We start from the raw sequence: 26,362 nt of genomic DNA, 5'->3' as shown, positions 1-26,362 counted from the left end.
TAAGGAGGTGGGTCGCCGGCCAGAGCGACGTCGCAGGGCGGGTGAGTCCATGTGAAGCTGCCGTAGTGATAATGTTCGCTACGGCAGCTATCACAAGGATATCGCAGCTGCGACGGGGACAGGGACTATCGCGCTCGGCGTCGCAGCGTGCAAAGTACCCCTTAGGCCTATTTGTGTGGCTGCCTAATATCAACCATCTCCTATATCAAGATGATGTGGCTGAACAGTGGGTTAACGAGGCAGAAAGGGTATACATATCTAATCCCTCTAATGATAACAGGCTAGTGGCTGCACTTGCATAGACATTATGTGCAACATACAGACACAAAATCTAAGCGCAAATTATTTTTTACGTGACAGTCCTACTCTGAATTGGGGAATTAATCCAGTAAACTCCTGCCCTTTATGGTCAGGCAGCATAGCTCTTCTAATACTATTCTTCAAATCCGTAAGTTCGACAGTAACTTAGTCATCTCCCCGACAGATATCCTCCAATGCTTTAGGGATTTTTATAGCTCCCTATATAGGTGTAGGAGTGGGGCGTCTGGGGATGACTGTTTGGCGTATCTGGCCCACGTGAACTTCCAGAGGCTGACTGCTGCTCAACAATCCTTTTTAGATGCTGACATTACTCTAGATGAGCTTAAATCTGCAATTGCTGATTTGGGTGTGGGTAAGGCCCTAGGGCCGGATGGTTTCCCTGTAGAATTATATGGGAGGTATCAGGACCTTCTACTGTCACCCCTGTTAGAGGTTCTTGTGCTGGCCACCTGGGGAGCTTCCCTTCCAGACTCCTTTTATGAAGCCAACATAATGAACTAGTAAAGGAGGGGAAGGACCACTTGGAATGTGGATCATATTGCCCCATCTCCTTAGTCAATGTGGACTAAAAACTCTTTACTAAAATATTGGCGACTAGGCTGAACTGGGTAATCCTAGATGTTATCAATCTAGATCAAACGGGCTTAATGCCAGGGAAGAATACTGACATTAATATCAGAAGAGTTCAGTCGGTTGTCCAATATAGTACTAAGGTGGTGGACAACAAATAGGCCTTGGCCTTGCTGGACGCCCTGGAGTGGAAATTCTTGATGGCCTGCTTCCAGAACTTCGCTTTTGGTCCCCGATTCTGTGCCTGAATCTGGATGTTATACCGGGCCCCTAAAGCCAGAATGGTGGTCAATGGGATCTTGTCTGAGCCTCTTATTAGAAAGGGGGTGTTCCTTGTCCCCGCCACTCTTTGCCCTGGCCATTGACGCTTTAGCAATTAAGATACCTTTTGACAGACTGGTTGAGGGTATCCGGATTGCTGACTGGGTGGATAAGATCGGTCTGTATGCCAACGATATGATTATATTTATGGATGGTGGGGAGTGGTCGCTGCCTTGGGTTGTTGAGATTATAGATGACTTTACTAAATATTCTCGATTGGGCATTAATTGGGACAAATCTAATCTGATGTCACTCTCCCGGGGTCCACGCCCTACTTAGAGGCTTTAGCTCCTCTGTGCTTAGTCTCCGACTTTAAATATTAAGGCATCATTATCCAAAAAGATCGAAAACGTCACCTCTCATCTAATATCTACCCCCTTCTAGAACTGGCTAAATGTAAATTCCTGGTATGGGGTAAACTTCCTTTATCAGTTCCGGGCATATTAATTTGATAAAGATGATATTGCTCCCCAAATGTAACCATTTTTTCCAACATAGTGCAGTTTTAGTCCCCAAATAATTCTTATGGGGAGATAAGGTATGCACACCAGTGACTATGGAAGGGGAATACATGGAATAGCAGAAACTGCTGTGTGAATACTGACATGAAAAATTCAATAGCTATTTGTAAGAATGAAATGTGAAAAATGGAACCTGCATTACTGCCATGAATATATGAATAAAGAGAAATTTAGCTACTGAATTGATCAATGCAATAGAGCCCCAACACTACGCCAAAGTATTTCTCTACGTTGGGGTCCCTAGCTTGTGTGTGTCCTCTCATGCAGTTAAAAAACTTACCGTGTATGGGAGGCTGAGACCCAGGCTATATATACGATGTGGATTGGCAATAGGTGTGTATGGGGAGGGTTCACAAACGAAAAACTACTAACATTAAGGAATAACGTTTGGAACTCCATTCTATGTCTGAACTGGGTGCAAAAAACCTAAAAAACATCACTATGGGGAGATAAGGTATGCACACCAGTGACTATGGAAGGGGAATACATGGAATAGCAGAAACTGCTGTGTGAATACTGACATGAAAAATTCAATAGCTATTTGTAAGAATGAAATGTGAAAAATGGAACCTGCATTACTGCCATGAATATATGAATAAAGAGAAATTTAGCTACTGAATTGATCAATGCAATAGAGCCCCAACACTACGCCAAAGTATTTCTCTACGTTGGGGTCCCTAGCTTGTGTGTGTCCTCTCATGCAGTTAAAAAACTTACCGTGTATGGGAGGCTGAGACCCAGGCTATATATACGATGTGGATTGGCAATAGGTGTGTATGGGGAGGGTTCACAAACGAAAAACTACTAACATTAAGGAATAACGTTTGGAACTCCATTCTATGTCTGAACTGGGTGCAAAAAACCTAAAAAACATCACTATGGGGAGATAAGGTATGCACACCAGTGACTATGGAAGGGGAATACATGGAATAGCAGAAACTGCTGTGTGAATACTGACATGAAAAATTCAATAGCTATTTGTAAGAATGAAATGTGAAAAATGGAACCTGCATTACTGCCATGAATATATGAATAAAGAGAAATTTAGCTACTGAATTGATCAATGCAATAGAGCCCCAACACTACGCCAAAGTATTTCTCTACGTTGGGGTCCGTAGCTTGTGTGTGTCCTCTCATGCAGTTAAAAAACTTACCGTGTATGGGAGGCTGAGACCCAGGCTATATATACGATGTGGATTGGCAATAGGTGTGTATGGGGAGGGTTCACAAACGAAAAACTACTAACATTAAGGAATAACGTTTGGAACTCCATTCTATGTCTGAACTGGGTGCAAAAAACCTAAAAAACATCACTATGGGGAGATAAGGTATGCACACCAGTGACTATGGAAGGGGAATACATGGAATAGCAGAAACTGCTGTGTGAATACTGACATGAAAAATTCAATAGCTATTTGTAAGAATGAAATGTGAAAAATGGAACCTGCATTACTGCCATGAATATATGAATAAAGAGAAATTTAGCTACTGAATTGATCAATGCAATAGAGCCCCAACACTACGCCAAAGTATTTCTCTACGTTGGGGTCCCTAGCTTGTGTGTGTCCTCTCATGCAGTTAAAAAACTTACCGTGTATGGGAGGCTGAGACCCAGGCTATATATACGATGTGGATTGGCAATAGGTGTGTATGGGGAGGGTTCACAAACGAAAAACTACTAACATTAAGGAATAACGTTTGGAACTCCATTCTATGTCTGAACTGGGTGCAAAAAACCTAAAAAACATCACTATGGGGAGATAAGGTATGCACACCAGTGACTATGGAAGGGGAATACATGGAATAGCAGAAACTGCTGTGTGAATACTGACATGAAAAATTCAATAGCTATTTGTAAGAATGAAATGTGAAAAATGGAACCTGCATTACTGCCATGAATATATGAATAAAGAGAAATTTAGCTACTGAATTGATCAATGCAATAGAGCCCCAACACTACGCCAAAGTATTTCTCTACGTTGGGGTCCCTAGCTTGTGTGTGTCCTCTCATGCAGTTAAAAAACTTACCGTGTATGGGAGGCTGAGACCCAGGCAATATATACGATGTGGATTGGCAATAGGTGTGTATGGGGAGGGTTCACAAACGAAAAACTACTAACATTAAGGAATAACGTTTGGAACTCCATTCTATGTCTGAACTGGGTGCAAAAAACCTAAAAAACATCACTATGGGGAGATAAGGTATGCACACCAGTGACTATGGAATGGGAATACATGGAATAGCAGAAACTGCTGTGTGAATACTGACATGAAAAATTCAATAGCTATTTGTAAGAATGAAATGTGAAAAATGGAACCTGCATTACTGCCATGAATATATGAATAAAGAGAAATTTAGCTACTGAATTGATCAATGCAATAGAGCCCCAACACTACGCCAAAGTATTTCTCTACGTTGGGGTCCCTAGCTTGTGTGTGTCCTCTCATGCAGTTAAAAAACTTACCGTGTATGGGAGGCTGAGACCCAGGCTATATATACGATGTGGATTGGCAATAGGTGTGTATGGGGAGGGTTCACAAACGAAAAACTACTAACATTAAAGAATAACGTTTGGAACTCCATTCTATGTCTGAACTGGGTGCAAAAAACCTAGCAGTTTCTGCTATTCCATGTATTCCCCTTCCATAGTCACTGGTGTGCATACCTTATCTCCCCATAGTGATGTTTTTTAGGTTTTTTGCACCCAGTTCAGACATAGAATGGAGTTCCAAACGTTATTCCTTAATGTTAGTAGTTTTTCGTTTGTGAACCCTCCCCATACACACCTATTGCCAATCCACATCGTATATATAGCCTGGGTCTCAGCCTCCCATACACGGTAAGTTTTTTAACTGCATGAGAGGACACACACAAGCTAGGGACCCCAACGTAGAGAAATACTTTGGCGTAGTGTTGGGGCTCTATTGCATTGATCAATTCAGTAGCTAAATTTCTCTTTATTCATATATTCATGGCAGGAATGCAGGTTCCATTTTTCACATTTCATTCTTACAAATAGCTATTGAATTTTTCATGTCAGTATTCACACAGCAGTTTCTGCTAGTCCATGTATTCCCCTTCCATAGTCACTGGTGTGCATACCTTATCTCCCCATAGTGATGTTTTTTAGGTTTTTTGCACCCAGTTCAGACATAGAATGGAGTTCCAAACGTTATTCCTTAATGTTAGTAGTTTTTCGTTTGTGAACCCTCCCCATACACACCTATTGCCAATCCACATCGTATATATAGCCTGGGTCTCAGCCTCCCATACACGGTAAGTTTTTTAACTGCATGAGAGGACACACACAAGCTAGGGACCCCAACGTAGAGAAATACTTTGGCGTAGTGTTGGGGCTCTATTGCATTGATCAATTCAGTAGCTAAATTTCTCTTTATTCATATATTCATGGCAGTAATGCAGGTTCCATTTTTCACATTTCATTCTTACAAATAGCTATTGAATTTTTCATGTCAGTATTCACACAGCAGTTTCTGCTATTCCATGTATTCCCCTTCCATAGTCACTGGTGTGCATACCTTATCTCCCCATAGTGATGTTTTTTAGGTTTTTTGCACCCAGTTCAGACATAGAATGGAGTTCCAAACGTTATTCCTTAATGTTAGTAGTTTTTCGTTTGTGAACCCTCTCCATACACACCTATTGCCAATCCACATCGTATATATAGCCTGGGTCTCAGCCTCCCATACACGGTAAGTTTTTTAACTGCATGAGAGGACACACACAAGCTAGGGACCCCAACGTAGAGAAATACTTTGGCGTAGTGTTGGGGCTCTATTGCATTGATCAATTCAGTAGCTAAATTTCTCTTTATTCATATATTCATGGCAGTAATGCAGGTTCCATTTTTCACATTTCATTCTTACAAATAGCTATTGAATTTTTCATGTCAGTATTCACACAGCAGTTTCTGCTAGTCCATGTATTCCCCTTCCATAGTCACTGGTGTGCATACCTTATCTCCCCATAGTGATGTTTTTTAGGTTTTTTGCACCCAGTTCAGACATAGAATGGAGTTCCAAACGTTATTCCTTAATGTTAGTAGTTTTTCGTTTGTGAACCCTCCCCATACACACCTATTGCCAATCCACATCGTATATATAGCCTGGGTCTCAGCCTCCCATACACGGTAAGTTTTTTAACTGCATGAGAGGACACACACAAGCTAGGGACCCCAACGTAGAGAAATACTTTGGCGTAGTGTTGGGGCTCTATTGCATTGATCAATTCAGTAGCTAAATTTCTCTTTATTCATATATTCATGGCAGTAATGCAGGTTCCATTTTTCACATTTCATTCTTACAAATAGCTATTGAATTTTTCATGTCAGTATTCACACAGCAGTTTCTGCTATTCCATGTATTCCCCTTCCATAGTCACTGGTGTGCATACCTTATCTCCCCATAGTGATGTTTTTTAGGTTTTTTGCACCCAGTTCAGACATAGAATGGAGTTCCAAACGTTATTCCTTAATGTTAGTAGTTTTTCGTTTGTGAACCCTCCCCATACACACCTATTGCCAATCCACATCGTATATATAGCCTGGGTCTCAGCCTCCCATACACGGTAAGTTTTTTAACTGCATGAGAGGACACACACAAGCTAGGGACCCCAACGTAGAGAAATACTTTGGCGTAGTGTTGGGGCTCTATTGCATTGATCAATTCAGTAGCTAAAGTTCTCTTTATTCATATATTCATGGCAGTAATGCAGGTTCCATTTTTCACATTTCATTCTTACAAATAGCTATTGAATTTTTCATGTCAGTATTCACACAGCAGTTTCTGCTATTCCATGTATTCCCCTTCCATAGTCACTGGTGTGCATACCTTATCTCCCCATAGTGATGTTTTTTAGGTTTTTTGCACCCAGTTCAGACATAGAATGGAGTTCCAAACGTTATTCCTTAATAATGTAACCCAAATAATTCTTGTCATCCTTAAATACGCTAATAACCGGGTTTGTATGGCGCTATGCAAGACCAAAGCTAAAACTAACTACCCTGCATAGATCCAAACAACTGGGCTGGATAGCATTGCCAGATTTCTCTTATTATTATTTAGTGGGCCAATAAAAAGCGATGTCCTTCTGGATGCCTGGCTCTGTCTTGCCTAATTCTGAGAGTCATTTGGCTCATGCGGCGGGGACGAACTGTTTACTTGATCTTCTTGAAATGGGAAGATTGGGGTTGTGGATGTTGCTGCCACTTCATAGGCTGGCACTGCAGGTGTGGAGGATCTACATTTTTCTCATGTTATAGCCGAAATGCCCCTATGGCAAAATATGTATTTTCCCATGCAGTTGAATCACCCATCTTCCGCATTCTGGGGTGTGCATGGGGTTTCCTATCTGGATGAGAGCTACGAGTAAAATGTACTGTTATCCTTTGACCAGATCCAATCCAAGTTCAATGTTACTAGGTGTCACTTTTTCAGGTACTTGCAGCTTTGAACGGCAATCCAGCACCACATGAGGGGTACTCCTGGGACCGTTTTTATCTCCTCTTTTCCGTTGATAGGGATACTTCGGTCCCAGGGCCCAAAGGAACTGATCTCATCTCTGTATACATACCTACTGTCTGTGGGGAATGAGTCCCAACCCTTGGCAGTTAAAGAAAAGTGGGGACTGCTGGTTCTGAATATGCAGGAGGATGATTGAGAGGAAGTTTTGGAATCGCCTACTAAGGTCTCCCCATCAATTCACAATAAAATTATCCAAATTTATATAGTACACCAGACATATCTCACACCAGTGAGGTTAAGATGCGACGCCGGGAGGCGTCAGAGTGTCCACGGTGTTATGGGGAGTACGCAGACTTCGTCTATATGATCTGGGGCTGCCCAGTAATTGCTGCCTTTTGGTGTGAGGTGGTATCTCTTCTATCTTCCCTGGTCTCCTTACCTATACCTCTTGACCCATTGCTCTGCATGTTTGGAGTCCTAGATGAGGCTACTTCTGTCCATCACCACAAAATATTTCTTTGGGAATCTCTATTTATGGCCAGGAAACTTATAGCCCTGCGATGGATGGCCTGTTCCTCCCCGACGGTGCGTGCATTGGTGGAGCTAGTAAATGCAGTGCTCGCCTATGAACAGACAGTATATCACAATAGGGGTTGCCCTGGAAAATACGATAAGGTCTGGGAGATGTGGAATTCCTCTTCTTTGACGTTACCCACGTAAATGTAATAACTGTCTGGATTGCCTATTCACTCTTATATTGCAATAAATATATTAGGGTCTGGTATTAAAGTTGAATGTTCCTTGGTTGGTGCCTAACGGTTACTGTGATAATGTTACTATGTGTTACTTTTCTTTGGTTCTTTGTGTATTATTAACGTGCACATGCACCCCAGGCACCTGGAATATGTGCATCTCCATACAGAATCCTTTTAAAAGTTTTACATGTAAGTATTGTATATGTTCTTATTGTACCTGGCTGATATCTGTTTTTTAATAAACAAATAAAAAAAAAATCTTCTAATAAAAGAGAAACCTCATGATTTAGCTCATCAATAGAGATCTCTTCGCCAAAAAAATTACCAAACTGCATCATGTGAGGCCATGACAGTTAAATGTATATGACATTAAGTCCGTCCATCCATGCAAAAGCCAAGAGGTGACGTCCAGGCAAAATATCAGACACCAAGTCGCTCATCACAAGGTCTATCAGTTCTGGCGCAGGAAAGATGCCAGTGGAGGCGGCTCATATGCTTCACAATAGTGAAATCACAGACGTCCATGCAAGCACCGAACGACGCACGTTACTCAAGTGTGGAATGGTGACCCAAAACAAAGGTGAAGAAGACTCGACTTCAATATCATCATAAGAAGCGTTGGCTCAAGATTGCAAAGAGCGAAAAGTGGACAACAGAAGATTGGACACTGGTGATTTAGAACGAGGAGACGAAAGTCAATAGACGGATGTGATAGGTGCAAATGGGTTTGAAAGAAACAAGTACTAATGAATCAAGAAATTGAAGGAACTGTCAAGTTCAGTGGAGGAAACCTGATGATATGGGGGTGTTTCTCTGCAAAAGGTGATGGATACTTGACCAGGATCGATGGTGGTCTCAATGCTGAGCTATATGTGAATTTGCTACAAGACGAGTTACTTCATACACTCGAGTACTATGGGAATGAAAAGGATCAAATAGTGTTCCAGCAGGACAATAACCCGAAGAATACATCAAGACTGGTCAAGAAATGGATCAATCACAATGAGGTAGAGGTGCTGGATTGTCTATCTTGTCTTATAGCTAACAATGTCATAGGGTTCAGCTAACACTGATTGGTGGGGAAGTTTCACATTTCTCTTTACGCCCCTACTGCTCTTATTGGTGCATGTTTCAGAGGGACAAGGCCTTTGACTGTGACCTTATTTAAACTGGTCACACGTACCAATAAAGGATAAGTCTTTTAGTACACCATAGTAAGCGTGTGTGCTATATTGATTTTCCAAGCGCTCATAAAACAAATCTTACTAATTTGAAGTTCCAGAGGCGAAGGAGTGTATTTCGCTCACACCACCTACAATTGTAATCTCGACAGCCCAGTTCACAGCTGATGCGATCACGCTATAAACGATAGGGTTTGATGATCTGAGTAGGAGGATGAAAGGGATGCCACTGAAAAACCAGTGATTCGAGGATGGTAAACTGGTGATTTTTTTTTTATTTGTCAACACGTTTCTGAGAATCTTCTTCATCAGGACAAACAAAAAAAAAACCAAACTATCACATGAAGTCTTCTTGATAGTGAGTGGTGGCTATATTATACCTATATATTGCTGTGTGAAATTTTTTCCTAGTATGGATGGATGTATAGGAGTCTTCCTAGCTAGAGATGAGCAAACCTTTGGGAGGTTCGATTCGCTGGCAGCAAGTGAACCAAACCTCCACTTGTCTTGCCCAAGGAGGTTTGAAATTACTGATTGTCAGTTTGAGTCTCCGCCCGTATACAGCCAGCCATAAGCTTTTTATTTTGTTGCACACTACATCTGAACACGCTGTTGTTAGCCCCAGTGTGAGCTGATCAAACACTGCAAGCAGCTCGCACTGGACTGAGCACCATACGTACCTGAGCACAGCGCAAGTTAAGTTCACACGTAAAGCATTCGGACTTGAACCTGAAACCTCGGGTTCGCTCATCTATATTCCTAGCCGCAGCAGTAGTGTAATATGATTAATGCAATTATGCTATAAAAGGATGACTTCAAAAATATGAATGTGACTTAAAAAAAAATCCCCTCATACAGCCAAATCAGATCTCATGCTTTGCACTAAGGAGGGGCAACACCCTGAAACACGTGTCTAAAAAAATTGAGATTCTGGTTTGGCTTTTTACTAAGTCACTTGGTAAGGCTCGTTAAAGGATCGATTTTGACTTTCAGCATTGCTACTTCCACTAGGTGGCATTAGAGTTCAACTCTCTGAAGATATGATTTACATATTTAATTTCCCAGAGGAGCATTGCATGGCTTATATGTTTCCTTACCTTGGCATGTAAAACTTTGAATCATCATCATCCCTTTAATTCAGGCAGTCAAACCACACAAAATAGTGAATAAATAATATTTACCTCTTCTCTGCTTTACATCAGCACCATCTGTAAATGTTCTTTTAATTTCATGTTATATTTGATATTAGAAGCTTTAAAATTGTAGCAGTAATTTTTATTTTTTTTTTCAAGGAAATTTACAAAACTTATTTTTTTTCGGAACCTATTCAGTTTTGAGTTGACTTTGGGGGACCTATGTAGTGGAAAACTCCCCAATGTAATATTATTTTTAAAACATCGCCCCTCAACATATTCAAAACTGCTGTCATGTAGTTTATTAACATTTCAGATTCTTCTCAGGAATTAATGCAAAGTGGCTTGACCGGAAAGAAAAATGTAATTTTTAACACCTAAATATCGGTAACTTCTGAACAGGTCACTATAACTGGCCAACTCTAAAGCCATTATTTCTCCATCAAGATCACATGATCATAATCACAGGATGTCGATGGGGTTAAAGAGGATCCCCCACAGTCTATTAATCATCTAGATGCCATACTCACTATTGACAGCAGCATTTGAGAGGTTAAACAGCCATAGTCTATTCCAAGACCGACCGTGACTCATGCAGCAGGGTGTCAGCTATAGGGTACAGCTGACCTCTGCTTAATTTTCACCCACTAGGTCCAGGTAATGCTAATCACTTATATCTCAGGTCAGTTGTAAGTCGTATTGGTGGAAATTCTACAGAGTTTTACGACGCCTCTCTCTTCTACGTGATCAGATGTGGAGAGCTGCTGCTGTACTTGACCAGACCAGTTGAAGAGGGAACCATCCAGTGGTTAGCTGGCCTCTTGTAATCATTGAGACAGATGGCCATCCCATAAAGAACATGTCTTTTCACTGTAATACATTTTCAAAATTGTCAACATGAAAATGGCTCCTCCCATCTGTGAGTGCTTAGATGCATAAAACGTTGATTTAGGGAATAATAACCTTTCCCACATTCTTGACATGAAATGGCTTCTCTCCTGTGTGAGTTCTATAATGTTTAGCAAGATTTGATTTCTCTGTAAAACATTTCCCACATTCTGAACAAGAAAATGGTTTCTCTCCTGTGTGAGTTCTTTTATGATTAACAAGATTTGATTTCTCTCTAAAACATTTTCCACATTCTGGACATGGATATGGCTTCTCTCCAGTGTGACTTCTCTGATGTCTATCAAGATTTGATTTCTCTGTAAAACATTTCCCACATTCTGGACATGGATATGGTTTCTCTCCAGTGTGACTTCTCTGATGTCTATCAAGATTTGATTTGTCTGGAAAACATTTCCCACATTCTGGACATGAAAATAGGTTCACCCCAGTGTGAATTCTCTGATGTCTACCAAGATGTGATTTTCTCATAAAACATTTCCCACATTCTAAGCATAAAAATGTCTTCTCCCTTGTATGAATATGTCGCCATTCAATATTATACCCATTGTTTTTAATTTGATTAGCAGTCTGTAATGAGTCAGAAGAAATACAATCTGATATATCTTTGCTGTGAAGGGATGGAGATATGTATGGGATAATGGCATGTTCTTCAAATCTATCTTGTGTGATATCAAGATCATCTGTTTTATAATCTGAAAATATTAGAAATCCATCTGAGCTCCTGGTACAGTTATCTGCCAAGAAAAAAAAAGTATAGATTTTTTTCCTTTCAAACAATTCCATGCAATTTATAGTAAAATTCAATTATCAAGTGACCAAATCAGCAGTGGCACCCAGAGTCCTTTATAGTGGGTTTAAAAGTTTACAATGTTATGTCAACAGTTTACACTCAAACAGTGGGTACGGAAAGTATTCAGACCCCCTTAAATTTTTCACTATTTGTTTCATTGTAACCATTGGGTAAATTCAAAAAAGTTATTTTTTTTCCTCATTAATGTACACTCTGCACCCAATCCCTCATCTTGACAGAAAAAAAAACCGAACTGTAGAAATTTTTGCAAATATATTAAACAAGAAAAACTGAAATCTCACATGATCATAAGTGCTCAGACACTCATATGTGAGTCACATGCTGTCCATTTCATTGTAATCCTCCTTTAGATGGTTCTACTCCATTGTAGACCAGCTGTGTTTAATAAAACTGATAGGACTTGATTTGGAAAGGCGCACACTTGTCTATATAAGACCTCACAGCACACAGTGCATGTCAGACCAAATGAGAATCATGAGGTTAAAGGAACTGCCCAAGGAGCTCAGAGAAAGAATTGTGGCAAGGCACAGATCTGGCCAAGGTTACAAAATAATTTCTGAAGTACTCAAGGTTCCTAAGAGCACAGTGGCCTCCATAATACTGAAATGGAAGAAGTTTGGGACCACCAGAACTCTTCCTAGACCTGGCCATCAAGTTAAACTGAGCAATCGTGGGAGAAGAGCCTTGGTGAGAGAGATAAAGAAGAACCCCAAGATCTTTGTTGCTGAGCTCCAGAGATGCAATAGGGAGATAGGAGAAAGTTCCACAATGTCAACTATCACTGCAGCCCTCCACCAGTCGAGCCTTTATGGCAGAGTGGCCCGACGGAATCCTCTCCTCAGTGCAAGATATATGAGAGCCCGCAGAGAATTTTCAAAAACAAAAAGGACTACAAGACTATGAGAAATAAGATTCTCTGGTCTGATGAGAAGAGGATATAACTTTTTGGTGATAATTCTAAGCGGTATGTGTGGAGTAAACCAGGCACTGCTCATCACCTGCCCAATACAATCCCTACAGTGAAACATGGTGGTGGCAGCATCATGCTATAGGGGTGTTTTTCAGCTGGAGGGACAGGACAACTGGTTGTAATTGAAGGAAAGATGAATGCATCCAAGTACAAAGATATTCTGGAAGAAAAGCTCTCCCAGAGTGCTCTGGACCTCAGACTTGGCCGAAGGTTCACCTTCCAACAAGAAAATGACCCTAAGCACACAGCTAAAATAACAAAGGAGCGGCTTCAGAACTCTTCTTGACTGGCACAGCCAGAGCCCTGACCTAAACTCAATTGGGCATCTTTGGAGAGACCTAACAGGAGGATGCTTCAACTCAATACTGAGCAAAGGGTCTGAATACTTATGACAATGTGATATTTCAGTTTTTCTTGTTTAATAAATTTGCAAAAATTTCTATATTTCTGTTTTTTTCTATCATGATGGGGTGCAGAGTGTACATTAATGAGAAAAAAAATAAACTTTTTTGAATTTACCAAATGGCTACAATTAAACCAACTGTACACTCCCTTACAGATACTTGTCTAAGTAAACACATTTGTAAAGGTGCTATTGACATGACTTTCTGAATTTCCCAACAGCCGAAACTGAGATTTAAAGAACATTCGGACGTTAGAGTCAAAAGGAAACAAAAAAAAAGCTGTAGATTGGGAAAACTATAGTCCAGTGGAAATCTCAGAAATCTGTGGAATTCATGAAAGAGTTTGTCCATCTAGAGTTTCTGTTTTTGAAGAAAAGCAATGCAACACACTAAAATAAATAATTGTAAAGGAGTAAATTATACTTACCTTTCAATCCCAGATGCTCTATTTCCAATGCAGCCCCAATACCTCGATGGTCCCTCCTTACTCAACCTTTCTGCCAGAAGATCATTAGACCTCTGTAGTCAATCACTGACCCAAGAAGTGAAAAGCGGGTTTCCATTTTGGCCAGTGATTGGCTGCAGCGTTCATATGTCCATGCTTTGAGAACGGGATACATGGAGATACATCATGTTGTATTTAGTTATTTAATTTGAGGGAAAAAAAAGTGTCATGTCAATTTTGCCATTAAAATAAGCTGATAAAAAAAATATATAAAAAATCCTGGGTTATTCTTACACGGTTTATAAATCAGATTTTTGAACCACTAGAATTCATACAATCTAAAATACTACATACAATTGTACCAGCCAGAAAACGAGTAGAATTTAGTGGTCACTACTCACCTGGGTAGCCATATGTAGGAATCTCCTCTTTACATCGCTCATCACCCCTCACATATGTCTCTGTAGTATTAATATGGGTCAGATCTTCCCCCTGAAACAAATATTGTAAAAGTCACAGAGAGATGGAGAAGTCCCATCTATGATCAGCTCTAATCCTGCCATCTCCACCGCTCTCATTACACAAGTATAAACCATATAATACTGGAGGATAAAACAAGACTGAGCACAAGACCTTCACAGCCGTCTACACATCACAGGGAGATTTCATGGCCCCTTCTCTCCATCTACCTGATGATCCTGAGGAACATCGGGGTCTTCTTGTTTACAGTCCTGTGGGAGAAGAGGACGGGGACATCTCTCTGGTGTTGTCCTCTTAATGGATAGACCTGGAGGAGACACATACAGGGACTGAATTCATTCCTTATATACAGATAATTATAGGCCGTGTGTATTTAGTCCTGTCTATTACCTGGTGATGTGAGGGGCTGGGGAACCTCCATCATGACGTCCTTGTACAGATCTTTGTGTCCTTCTAAATACTCCCACTCCTCCATGGAGAAATAGACGGTGACGTCCTGACACCTTATAGGAACCTGACACATACAATGATACCGTCACCCCCGATCCCTTCATAGCGTTACTGTATAATGTCCCAGCATTCCCAGCAGTGTCACCTCTCCAGTCAGCAGCTCAATCATCTTGTAGGTGAGTTCTAGGATCTTCTGGTCATTGATGTCCTCATGTATCGGGGGGTGAGGTGGAGGCCCCGTGATTGGGCTCAGGGGTCTTCCCCATCCCTCAGACACAGGGGCCTGACAGCGCTCACTAGAGGTCTTCTTCACTACTGTGTAATCCTGGTTATGGAGAGACACAGTAAGAAATCTCACTCCAGACATTTCCAGAGTCCTCACCTCTCCAGTTCTGTCCATCTGTTATTCCCATAGATAAGAATGGTGTAATGTGACGTCATCAGAATCTCTCACCTCTCCAGTAAGCCGGAAGAGGATCTCTAGGGTGAGGTGTAATATCCTCTCCGCCATCTTGTCCCTGTCCATATCCATCCTTCACGGGGCAATCACGAGAATTCTCTTCTATAGAAGATCTCCACTGAGAGGATCCGATATTGTAGGGACCTGAATAGGAAGAACAATCACAAATAATCCCATGTAAAAAGTGCTAAGGATATTGCATCTCCAAACAAGGCAGAGACAAAGTAGTGAGAAGTACAAGTCAGGGCTGGGTTCTAAAACAAATATCCCAATCTGTGATGATCCCCGGGAGCACCATCAAATCCATTATCATCAAATGGAAAGAACATAGTACCGCAACAAACCTGACAAGAGAGGGCCGCACACCAAAACTCAGCCCAGGCAGGGCATTAATCAGAAAGGCAGCACAGAGACCAAAAGTAACCCTGGACAGTCCAGCGCCCCAACACGTTCCAATGGACGGACAAGTGCCTAGGAAATCCCTGCCAGTACAGTTCTAGGAAATATTATTCATAAAGAAAAAAAAAGATAAAATACAGAAACGCCAAAAAGTGATAGAATAAGATCTGTCTCCTGGAATTATCTGTCCCCAGAATGTACGAGCTCCGAGCGCTAATACCGGCCCCTCCTACATCTACATCAGAGGGCGAGGAAGGAGACCTGCACCCCGGAGCGTGACGTCACATACACACCGGGAGGAAGGGGTTAATAATATGGAGAATGCGCCACAATAATAAAGACTCTGCACCTACCTCCACCTGCAGAGCCGCACACTAGATATATAATACCCTGCACCTACCTCCACCTGCAGAGCCGCACACTAGATATATAATACCCTGCACCTACCTCCACCTGCAGAGCCGCACACTAGATATATAATACCCTGCACCTACCTCCACCTGCAGAGCCGCACACTAGATATATAATACCCTGCACCTACCTCCACCTGCAGAGCCGCACACTAGATATATAATAACCTGCACCTACCTCCACCTGCAGAGCCGCACACTAGATATATAATACCCTGCACCTACCTCCACCTGCAGAGCCGCACACTAGATATATAATACCCTGCACCTACCTCCACCTGCAGAGCCGCACACTAGATATATAATACCCTGCACCTACCTCCACCTGCAGAGCCGCACACTAGATATATAATACCCTGCACCTACCTCCTCCTGCAGAGCCGCACACTAGATATATAATACCCTGCACCTACCTCCACCTGCAGAGCCGCACACTAGATATATAATAACCTGCACCTACCTCCACCTGCAGAGCCGCACACTAGATATATAATACCCTGCACCTACCTCCACCTGCAGAGCCGCACACTAGATATATAATACCCTGCACCTACCTCCACCTGCAGAGCCGCACACTAGATATATAATACCCTGCACCTACCTCCTCCTGCAGAGCCGCACACTAGATATATAATACCCTGCACCTACCTCCACCTGCAGAGCCGCACACTAGATATATAATACCCTGCACCTACCTCCACCTGCAGAGCCGCACACTAGATATATAATACCCTGCACCTACCTCCACCTGCAGAGCCGCACACTAGATATATAATACCCTGCACCTACCTCCACCTGCAGAGCCGCACACTAGATATATAATACCCTGCACCTACCTCCACCTGCAGAGCCGCACACTAGATATATAATAACCTGCACCTACCTCCACCTGCAGAGCCGCACACTAGATATATAATACCCTGCACCTACCTCCACCTGCAGAGCCGCACACTAGATATATAATACCCTGCACCTACCTCCACCTGCAGAGCCGCACACTAGATATATAATACCCTGCACCTACCTCCTCCTGCAGAGCCGCACACTAGATATATAATACCCTGCACCTACCTCCACCTGCAGAGCCGCACACTAGATATATAATACCCTGCACCTACCTCCACCTGCAGAGCCGCACACTAGATATATAATACCCTGCACCTACCTCCACCTGCAGAGCCGCACACTAGATATATAATAACCTGCACCTGCCTCCACCTGCAGAGCCGCACACTAGATATATAATACCCTGCACCTGCCTCCACCTGCAGAGCCGCACACTAGATATATCATACCCTGCACCTGCCTCCACCTGCAGAGCCGCACACTAGATATATAATACCCTGCACCTGCCTCCACCTGCAGAGCCGCACACTAGATATATAATACCCTGCACCTACCTCCACCTGCAGAGCCGCACACTAGATATATAATACCCTGCACCTACCTCCACCTGCAGAGCCGCACACTAGATATATAATACCCTGCACCTACCTCCACCTGCAGAGCCGCACACTAGATATATAATACCCTGCACCTACCTCCACCTGCAGAGCCGCACACCAGATATATAATACCCTGCACCTACCTCCACCTGCAGAGCCGCACACCAGATATATAATACCCTGCACCTACCTCCACCTGCAGAGCCGCACACCAGATATATAATACCCTGCACCTACCTCCACCTGCAGAGCCGCACACTAGATATATAATACCCTGCACCTACCTCCACCTGCAGAGCCGCACACTAGATATATAATACCCTGCACCTACCTCCACCTGCAGAGCCGCACACTAGATATATAATACCCTGCACCTACCTCCACCTGCAGAGCCGCACACTAGATATATAATACCCTGCACCTACCTCCACCTGCAGAGCCGCACACTAGATATATAATACCCTGCACCTACCTCCACCTGCAGAGCCGCACACTAGATATATAATACCCTGCACCTACCTCCACCTGCAGAGCCGCACACTAGATATATAATACCCTGCACCTACCTCCACCTGCAGAGCCGCACACTAGATATATAATACCCTGCACCTACCTCCACCTGCAGAGCCGCACACTAGATATATAATAACCTGCACCTACCTCCTCCTGCAGAGCCGCACACTAGATATATAATACCCTGCACCTACCTCCACCTGCAGAGCCGCACACTAGATATATAATACCCTGCACCTACCTCCACCTGCAGAGCCGCACACTAGATATATAATACCCTGCACCTACCTCCACCTGCAGAGCCGCACACTAGATATATAATACCCTGCACCTACCTCCACCTGCAGAGCCGCACACTAGATATATAATACCCTGCACCTACCTCCACCTGCAGAGCCGCACACTAGATATATAATACCCTGCACCTACCTCCACCTGCAGAGCCGCACACTAGATATATAATACCCTGCACCTACCTCCACCTGCAGAGCCGCACACTAGATATATAATACCCTGCACCTACCTCCACCTGCAGAGCCGCACACTAGATATATAATACCCTGCACCTACCTCCACCTGCAGAGCCGCACACTAGATATATAATACCCTGCACCTACCTCCACCTGCAGAGCCGCACACTAGATATATAATACCCTGCACCTACCTCCACCTGCAGAGCCGCACACTAGATATATAATACCCTGCACCTACCTCCACCTGCAGAGCCGCACACTAGATATATAATACCCTGCACCTACCTCCACCTGCAGAGCCGCACACTAGATATATAATACCCTGCACCTACCTCCACCTGCAGAGCCGCACACTAGATATATAATACCCTGCACCTACCTCCTCCTGCAGAGCCGCGCACTAGATATATAATACCCTGCACCTACCTCCACCTGCAGAGCCGCACACTAGATATATAATACCCTGCACCTACCTCCACCTGCAGAGCCGCACACTAGATATATAATACCCTGCACCTGCCTCCACCTGCAGAGCCGCACACTAGATATATAATACCCTGCACCTACCTCCACCTGCAGAGCCGCACACTAGATATATGGCTGCTCTGTGCTTCCAGGACCTGTGATGATGTCACATGGAGGGGAGGAGTCAGGGGTCACATGATCATCTCCTCAGTGTATGCAGGACTCTGCTGTGCTGGGTGTCATGGTGCTGGATGAGGGGAAGGTTATGTGTGGGGTCAGGAGGGGTTTACAGTGTGGATGTAGCAGAGCCGTGTGTGTACAAGGTGTACGGCGCGGAGCCGTGTGTGTACGAGGTGTACGGAGCGGAGCCGTGTGTGTACGAGGTGTACGGAGCGGAGCCGTGTGTGTACGAGGTGTACGGAGCGGAGCCGTGTGTGTACGAGGTGTACGGAGCGGAGCCGTGTGTGTACGAGGTGTACAAAGCAGAGCTGTGTGTGTACGAGGTGTACGGAGCGGAGCCGTGTGTGTACGAGGTGTACGGAGCGGAGCCGTGTGTGTACGAGGTGTACGGAGCGGAGCCGTGTGTGTACGAGGTGTATGGAGCGGAGCCGTGTGTGTACGAGGTGTACGGCGCAGAGCCGTGTGTGTACGAGGTGTATGGAGCAGAGCCGTGTGTGTACGAGGTGTACGGAGCGGAGCCGTGTGTGTACGAGGAGAGGAGCCGTGTGTGTACGAGGAGAAGAGCCGTGTGTGTACGAGGTGTACGGAGCGGAGCCGTGTGTGTACGAGGTGTACGGAGCGGAGCCGTGTGTGTACGAGGTGTACGGAGCGGAGCCGTGTGTGTACGAGGTGTACGGAGCGGAGCCGTGTGTGTACGAGGTGTACGGCGCAGAGCCGTGTGTGTACGAGGTGTACGGCGCAGAGCCGTGTGTGTACGAGGTGTACGGCGCAGAGCCGTGTGTGTACGAGGTGTACGGCGCAGAGCCGTGTGTGTACGAGGTGTACGGCGCAGAGCCGTGTGTGTACGAGGTGTACGGCGCAGAGCCGTGTGTGTACGAGGTGTACGGCGCAGAGCCGTGTGTGTACGAGGTGTACGGCGCAGAGCCGTGTGTGTACGAGGTGTACGGCGCAGAGCCGTGTGTGTACGAGGTGTACGGCGCAGAGCCGTGTGTGTACGAGGTGTACGGAGCGAAGCCGTGTGTGTACGAGGTGTACGGAGCGGAGCCGTGTGTGTACGAGGTGTACGGAGCGGAGCCGTGTGTGTACGAGGTGTACGGCGCAGAGCCGTGTGTGTACGAGGTGTACGGCGCAGAGCCGTGTGTGTACGAGGTGTACGGCGCAGAGCCGTGTGTGTACGAGGTGTACGGCGCAGAGCCGTGTGTGTACGAGGTGTACGGCGCAGAGCCATGTGTGTACGAGGTGTACGGCGCAGAGCCGTGTGTGTACGAGGTGTATGGAGCAGAGCCGTGTGTGTACGAGGTGTACGGAGCGGAGCCGTGTGTGTACGAGGAGAGGAGCCGTGTGTGTACGAGGAGAGGAGCCGTGTGTGTACGAGGAGAAGAGCCGTGTGTGTACGAGGAGTACGGCGCAGAGCCGTGTGTGTACGAGGTGTACGGCGCAGAGCCGTGTGTGTACGAGGTGTACGGCGCAGAGCCGTGTGTGTACGAGGTGTACGGAGCAGAGCCGTGTGTGTACGAGGTGTACGGAGCAGAGCCGTGTGTGTACGAGGTGTACGGAGCAGAGCCGTGTGTGTACGAGGTGTACGGAGCAGAGCCGTGTGTGTACGAGGTGTACGGAGCGGAGCCGTGTGTGTACGAGGTGTACGGAGCGGAGCCGTGTGTGTACGAGGTGTACGGCGCAGAGCCGTGTGTGTACGAGGTGTACGGCGCAGAGCCGTGTGTGTACGAGGTGTACGGCGCAGAGCCGTGTGTGTACGAGGTGTACGGCGCAGAGCCGTGTGTGTACGAGGAGAGGAGCCGTGTGTGTACGAGGAGAGGAGCCGTGTGTGTACGAGGAGAAGAGCCGTGTGTGTACGAGGTGTACTGAGCAGAGCCGTGTGTGTACGAGGTGTACGGAGCGGAGCCGTGTGTACGAGGTGTACGGAGCGGAGCCGTGTGTGTACGAGGTGTACGGAGCGGAGCCGTGTGTGTATGAGGTGTACGGAGCGGAGCAGTGTGTGTATGAGGTGTACGGAGCGGCGCCGTGGGTGTACGGAGCAGAGCCGTGTGTGTACGAGGTGTACGGAGCGGAGCCGTGTGTGTGCGAGGTGTACGGAGCGGAGCCGTGTGTGTACGAGGTGTACGGAGCGGAGCCGTGTGTGTACGAGGTGTACGGAGCGGAGCCGTGTGTGTACAAGGTGTACGGAGCGGAGCCGTGTGTGTACGTACACCTCACCCACCTCCTTCCTTCCTCATTGCCGGTGGACGCAGGTAAGGAGATGTTCGACGCTCCTGCAGTGTCACACATAGCAATATGTGATGCCGCAGGAACGAGGAACAACCTCGCTACTGACCAGACAATTTTTCATAAATAAACGACCTCTCTCAGACAAACGATTTTTGCCTCTTTTGCAATCGTTTAAAGTCGCTCCAGCCTGTCACACACTGCGATGTCGCCACCGACGCCGGATGTGCGTCACAAATACCGTGACCCCGACGATATATCGTTAGCGATGTCGCAGCGTGTAAATGGCCCTTAAGGCCTAAGCCACACGGCGAGAAAATTGGTGCGAGTGGAGTGCGATAAAACATCGTATTCCACTCGGACCAATTTTAGCCTGTGTGTCAGGGCATATGAGCAATTATTTTTTCAGCCCTAATCGGACCGAGAAAACAATCGCAGCATGCTACGATTGTAATACGAGACTTTTTCTCTCGCCCTCATTAAAGTCTATGGGGTGTGAGAATAATCGCACTGTACCGCACTGCACTCGCGGTACACCGGTGTACCGCGAGTGTAGTGCGAGAATGACAATAAGTGGCTACGGAGGAGAGAGGGAGAGAAATTCCTCCATCCACTCCTCAGTGCCAACCCACCCCCCGCAGCTGAGGTCCTCTTGCACAGTCGGACCTCAGTGGCAGGGACACTTGCCTGACACTCGGCTTCCGCTGTGCTGCCAGCATGAACCAAGTGTCATGCGAGGATCGCACTAGTGCCCAGTGTGGCCCTGGCCTAACAGAGCTATTTGTTTGTAGTGTTGGCTTCCCGTCCGTCCTAGCACCATATCCCTGCTCCCTCCTCTTTCCTGCAAGGCCATCCTGGTGCGCGATCCTCTGCTTACCTGCATGGTTGTCCATGTGTTGCTCTCACACACAGCCATCCTCATGTTGCGTGGTCCGCGGCTCACCTCATTAAGAGTAGCACACAAAGAATCAGACCGATCTGAAAAAGTGGCATGTTCCTCACCACAAATCTCAGTCCCACAGAGACTGGACTAAGATTTCTGGTGTAAGGAACACAACAGCTCATCATGAATTAGACGAGCTGTAGCGTCATCCCTTCTCTCTCAATAGCTTCTCTCACTGATGGAAGGGGCCAGAGCAACGCTTTAGGATTCTGGTCCCATCCTGTCTGCTCTGGTCTTCCAGCCTACAGCACCAGGCCTGTATGCAACCAGTTCTGCTCTACTGTGTTTGTCCTGCCTGTTCCCTGATATCAGTCTGTATCCTGTACCTGTGTCTGTATCCGCCTGCACCTGTCGTTCTGTCTGCCTCAGCCACCTCGGCTGTGTCCTGTGCCTGATCTCCCATGTCTGGTGATCTGTGCCTGCTGACCTGGACCCTGATGACCTAGACCCTATTTCTCAGAGTTCCCCCAGATGTCCTGCCCCGACTGCACCTGTCCAATGTCCTGTGCCTGATGACCTGTGCTGGAAGTTCTACACCTGCATGTACCTGTCGTGCATGTTCCCTTCCAGACTGTATTCCTTTTCTTCTCAATTTGTCCTTCCTGTGCCCGTCCTGTTCATTGCATAAGCCTGCTGTCACCCTCCACCGTTCAGCTGCCACAGTCCTGGTTACTGTCATTTGAGTGGCACCTGGCGTTCTGCTTCACAGGGGGGCACTTAGTTAAGCCACTCCCACTAACGGGTAAGCCTGGGTTCCCCTGATGGCTCAGTGGGTCCACTCTTGCTTGCTGTCCTCACCAGCATTTATGTTTGCATGTAGCAGAGCTTTGTGTCTATACAATTATGAGCAAAAGGGTAACAATGTTTTTGCTCTTTTGATTTTCAGGCTCAGTATCTCACCATCCTCTACATATTTCAGCAGAAGACGACCTTCATTTAATAGACAATCATCTTGGCTATCGCATACATGAATTTGACTTACAACTATTTAGAAAATAATCAGTTATACAGATTCTTGTCATGTCACTGCATTTTTATTGTTTTGCTCCTTAAAATCTAAATTTGCATTCTTATTATTTTGTTACCATACTATGAAGAAAAAGACATGGATCGCACATCCCAAAAATACAATGATCTAAAGCCGCTAGGCAAAAAATTAAATAGAACATGAGGTTCTTTTGTTACCATTCTAATCAGATTGTATTAAGCCCACTGCCACGTCACGGCAAACCTCTTGAGTGGGTCCCTAACCTGACCTTTTTGTGCGGCACTGTGCACTGACCACCGCCGCAGCGACAAAGCGCCAGCAGGGCGGGCGACCTGGTGCCTCACAGCACCCATGCTGCAAGGCAAAGCCCCCAAGGCTCCAGGCCGCGCCGCCCCACTGACACCACATCACCACAACAGCAGCCACCACACAGCACCAGCACACAGTGAGAGGAGCTGTGCACTCACCTCCCACTGGCTCCCATATGTGAACTGGGAGCAAAAAGAAGGCTGACCCCTCTTGCAGTCTCCTGCTGATTAAAATCACCTGTGCCAAATGGGGAGAGTGCAGATCCAAGTAAAGAGGGGGATAGAATGATATATACCATACTATGAAGAAAAAGACATGGATCGCACATCCCAAAAATACAATGATCTAAAGCCGCTAGGCAAAAAATTAAATAGAACATGAGGTTCTTTTGTTACCATTCTGATCAGAATGTATTAAGCCCACTGCCACGTCACGGCAAACCTCTTGCAGTCTCCACCAGGTCGCCCGCCCTGCTGGCGCTTTGTCGCTGCGGCGGTGGTCAGTGCACAGTGCCGCACAAAAAGGTCAGGTTAGGGACCCACTCAAGAGGTTTGCCATGACGTGGCAGTGGGCTCAATACAATCTGATCAGAATGGTAACAAAAGAACCTCATGTTCTATTTAATTTTTTGCCTAGCGGCTTTAGATCATTGTATTTTTGGGATGTGCGATCCATGTCTTTTTCTTCATAGTATGATATATATCATTCTATCCCCCTCTTTACTTGGATCTGCACTCTCCCCATTTGGCACAGGTGATTTTAATCAGCAGGAGACTGCAAGAGGGGTCAGCCTTCTTTTTGCTCCCAGTTCACATATGGGAGCCAGTGGGAGGTGAGTGCACAGCTCCTCTCACTGTGTGCTGGTGCTGTGTGGTGGCTGCTGTTGTGGTGGTGTGGTGTCGGTGGGGCGGCGCGGCCTGGAGCCTTGGGGGGCTTCGCCTTGCAGCATGGGTGCTGTGAGGCACCAGGTCGCCCGCCCTGCTGGTGCTTTGTCGCTGCGGCGTTGGTCAGTGTACAGTGCCGCACTAAAAGGTCAGGTTAGGGACCCACTCAAGAGGTTTGCCGTGACGTGGCAGTGGGCTTAATACAATCTGATCAGAATGGTAACAAAAGAACCTCATGTTCTATTTAATTTTTTGCCTAGCGGCTTTAGATCATTGTATTTTTGGGATGTGCGATCCATGTCTTTTTCTTCATAGTATGATTATTATTTTGTTAGTATTTGGTAAACCCACCTTTGGCTTTCAGCACTGTCTGAATACTTCTGGGCATGCTCTCAATCAGATTTCAGCATATCTTGATCAAAATCTGATCCCAGGTCTATTCTACACATTCCCAATGTTGGTGTATACTGCTCAGTTCACTTGGGGATGTATACAGCTTATCTTCATCTCTTCCTGCAAGCCTTCAAAAAATAAAACTCATGAAATAACCTAGCACAGAAATGATGGTTCCTTTCTTAACTTAATATTCTGTTGCACGACCTTTTGAGGCAATCACTGCAATCAAATGATTCCTGTAACTGTCAATAAGACTTCTGAACCTCTCAATAGGTACAGTGGGAAAAAAAGTATTTAGTCATCCACCAATTGTGTAAGTTCTGACACTTAAAAAGATGAGGTCGGCCTGTAATTGATATCATAGGTGACCACAACTATGAGAGACAAAATGAGAAAACAAATTCAGAAAATCACTGCGTCTGATTTGGCAAGATTTTATTTGCAAATTATGGTGGAAAATAAGTATTTGGTCACCTAAAAACATGCAAGATTTCTGGCTATCACAGAACTGTAACTTCTTTTTTAAGAGGCTCCTCTGTCCTCCACTCATTACCTGTAATAATGGCATCTGTTTAAACTTGTTATCAGTATAAGGCCCCTTTCACACGTCAGTGATTCTGGTACGTTTGTGCTGTTTTTTAAACGTACCAGAATCACTGACATACACAGACCCATTATAATGAATGGGTCTGCTCACACGTCAGTGATTTTTCACTGCACGTGTCTCCGTGCAGCGTACCCGCGTGTGCGTGATTGCCGCACGGAGACATGTCCATTTTTTTCTGGCATCACTGATGTTCCACGGACCACGCAGTGGTGTGGTCCATGAAACACGTGCCAGAAAAAAACGTGCATTTAAAATAATAAACATTTTAACTCACCCAGCGTCCAGCGATGTCCTCTGCAGCCCGTCCTCCCTGCTGCTTCTAAGCTGGCTGATTACTGTCGCGCATCTTAATGATGCACGACACAGCTGACCCGGAAGCAGCTGCTGCAGGGGTCACCGCCGGCCGGATGCTGCACCGCGGGAGGATTCAGCACCATGGAGAGCGGGCACAGGTGAGTTGATTGCTAAGTGCAATCACGGGCCACGGAGAACGGAGCCCGGATTGCACTTAGACAACCCACGTGTGCTGTGATTCACCGCACACGCAGGGACATGTGCGTGTTTTACACGCCAGTGAAAAACGTCTGTGTTTTTCACTGACGTGTGAAACGGGCCTAAAAGACACCTGTCCACAACCTCAGTCACACACCAAACTCCACTATGGAGTCAGATTCAAGTTATTTCTGTGACCATTGTGGGTTTTTCTTTCATTAAACAAGGGGTACCAACAATGTTGACTACGTGTGTAACTCATCTTGTAGGACACTCACATATAGCTCAGCACTGAAACCACCATGGATTCTGGTCAAGTATCTATTGCCTTCTGCTGAGAAACAGCCCCATATCATCAAGCTTCCTCCATTGAATTTGACAGTTCCTTCAATTTCTTGATCCGTAAGCCCCTTTTCCCTT

General features: G+C 45.4%; 1 protein-coding gene across 1 annotated transcript in view; it reads right to left on the bottom strand.

The window, feature by feature from the left end:
- The window catches only part of LOC142313051 (uncharacterized), a 72,577-nt gene that overhangs the window by 41,263 nt on the left and 4,952 nt on the right, over positions 1–26,362 (bottom strand). The window contains exon 2 of the mRNA XM_075352036.1: positions 14,515–14,612. Coding sequence (XP_075208151.1) covers positions 14,515–14,612 — 98 coding nt within the window. The remainder of the gene's footprint in view (positions 1–14,514; positions 14,613–26,362) is intronic.

This window comes from Anomaloglossus baeobatrachus, chromosome 5, assembly GCF_048569485.1.
Source record: "Anomaloglossus baeobatrachus isolate aAnoBae1 chromosome 5, aAnoBae1.hap1, whole genome shotgun sequence".
Classification (NCBI taxonomy): Eukaryota; Metazoa; Chordata; class Amphibia; order Anura; family Aromobatidae; genus Anomaloglossus; species Anomaloglossus baeobatrachus.
This window is presented reverse-complemented; position numbering and strand designations above follow the sequence as displayed.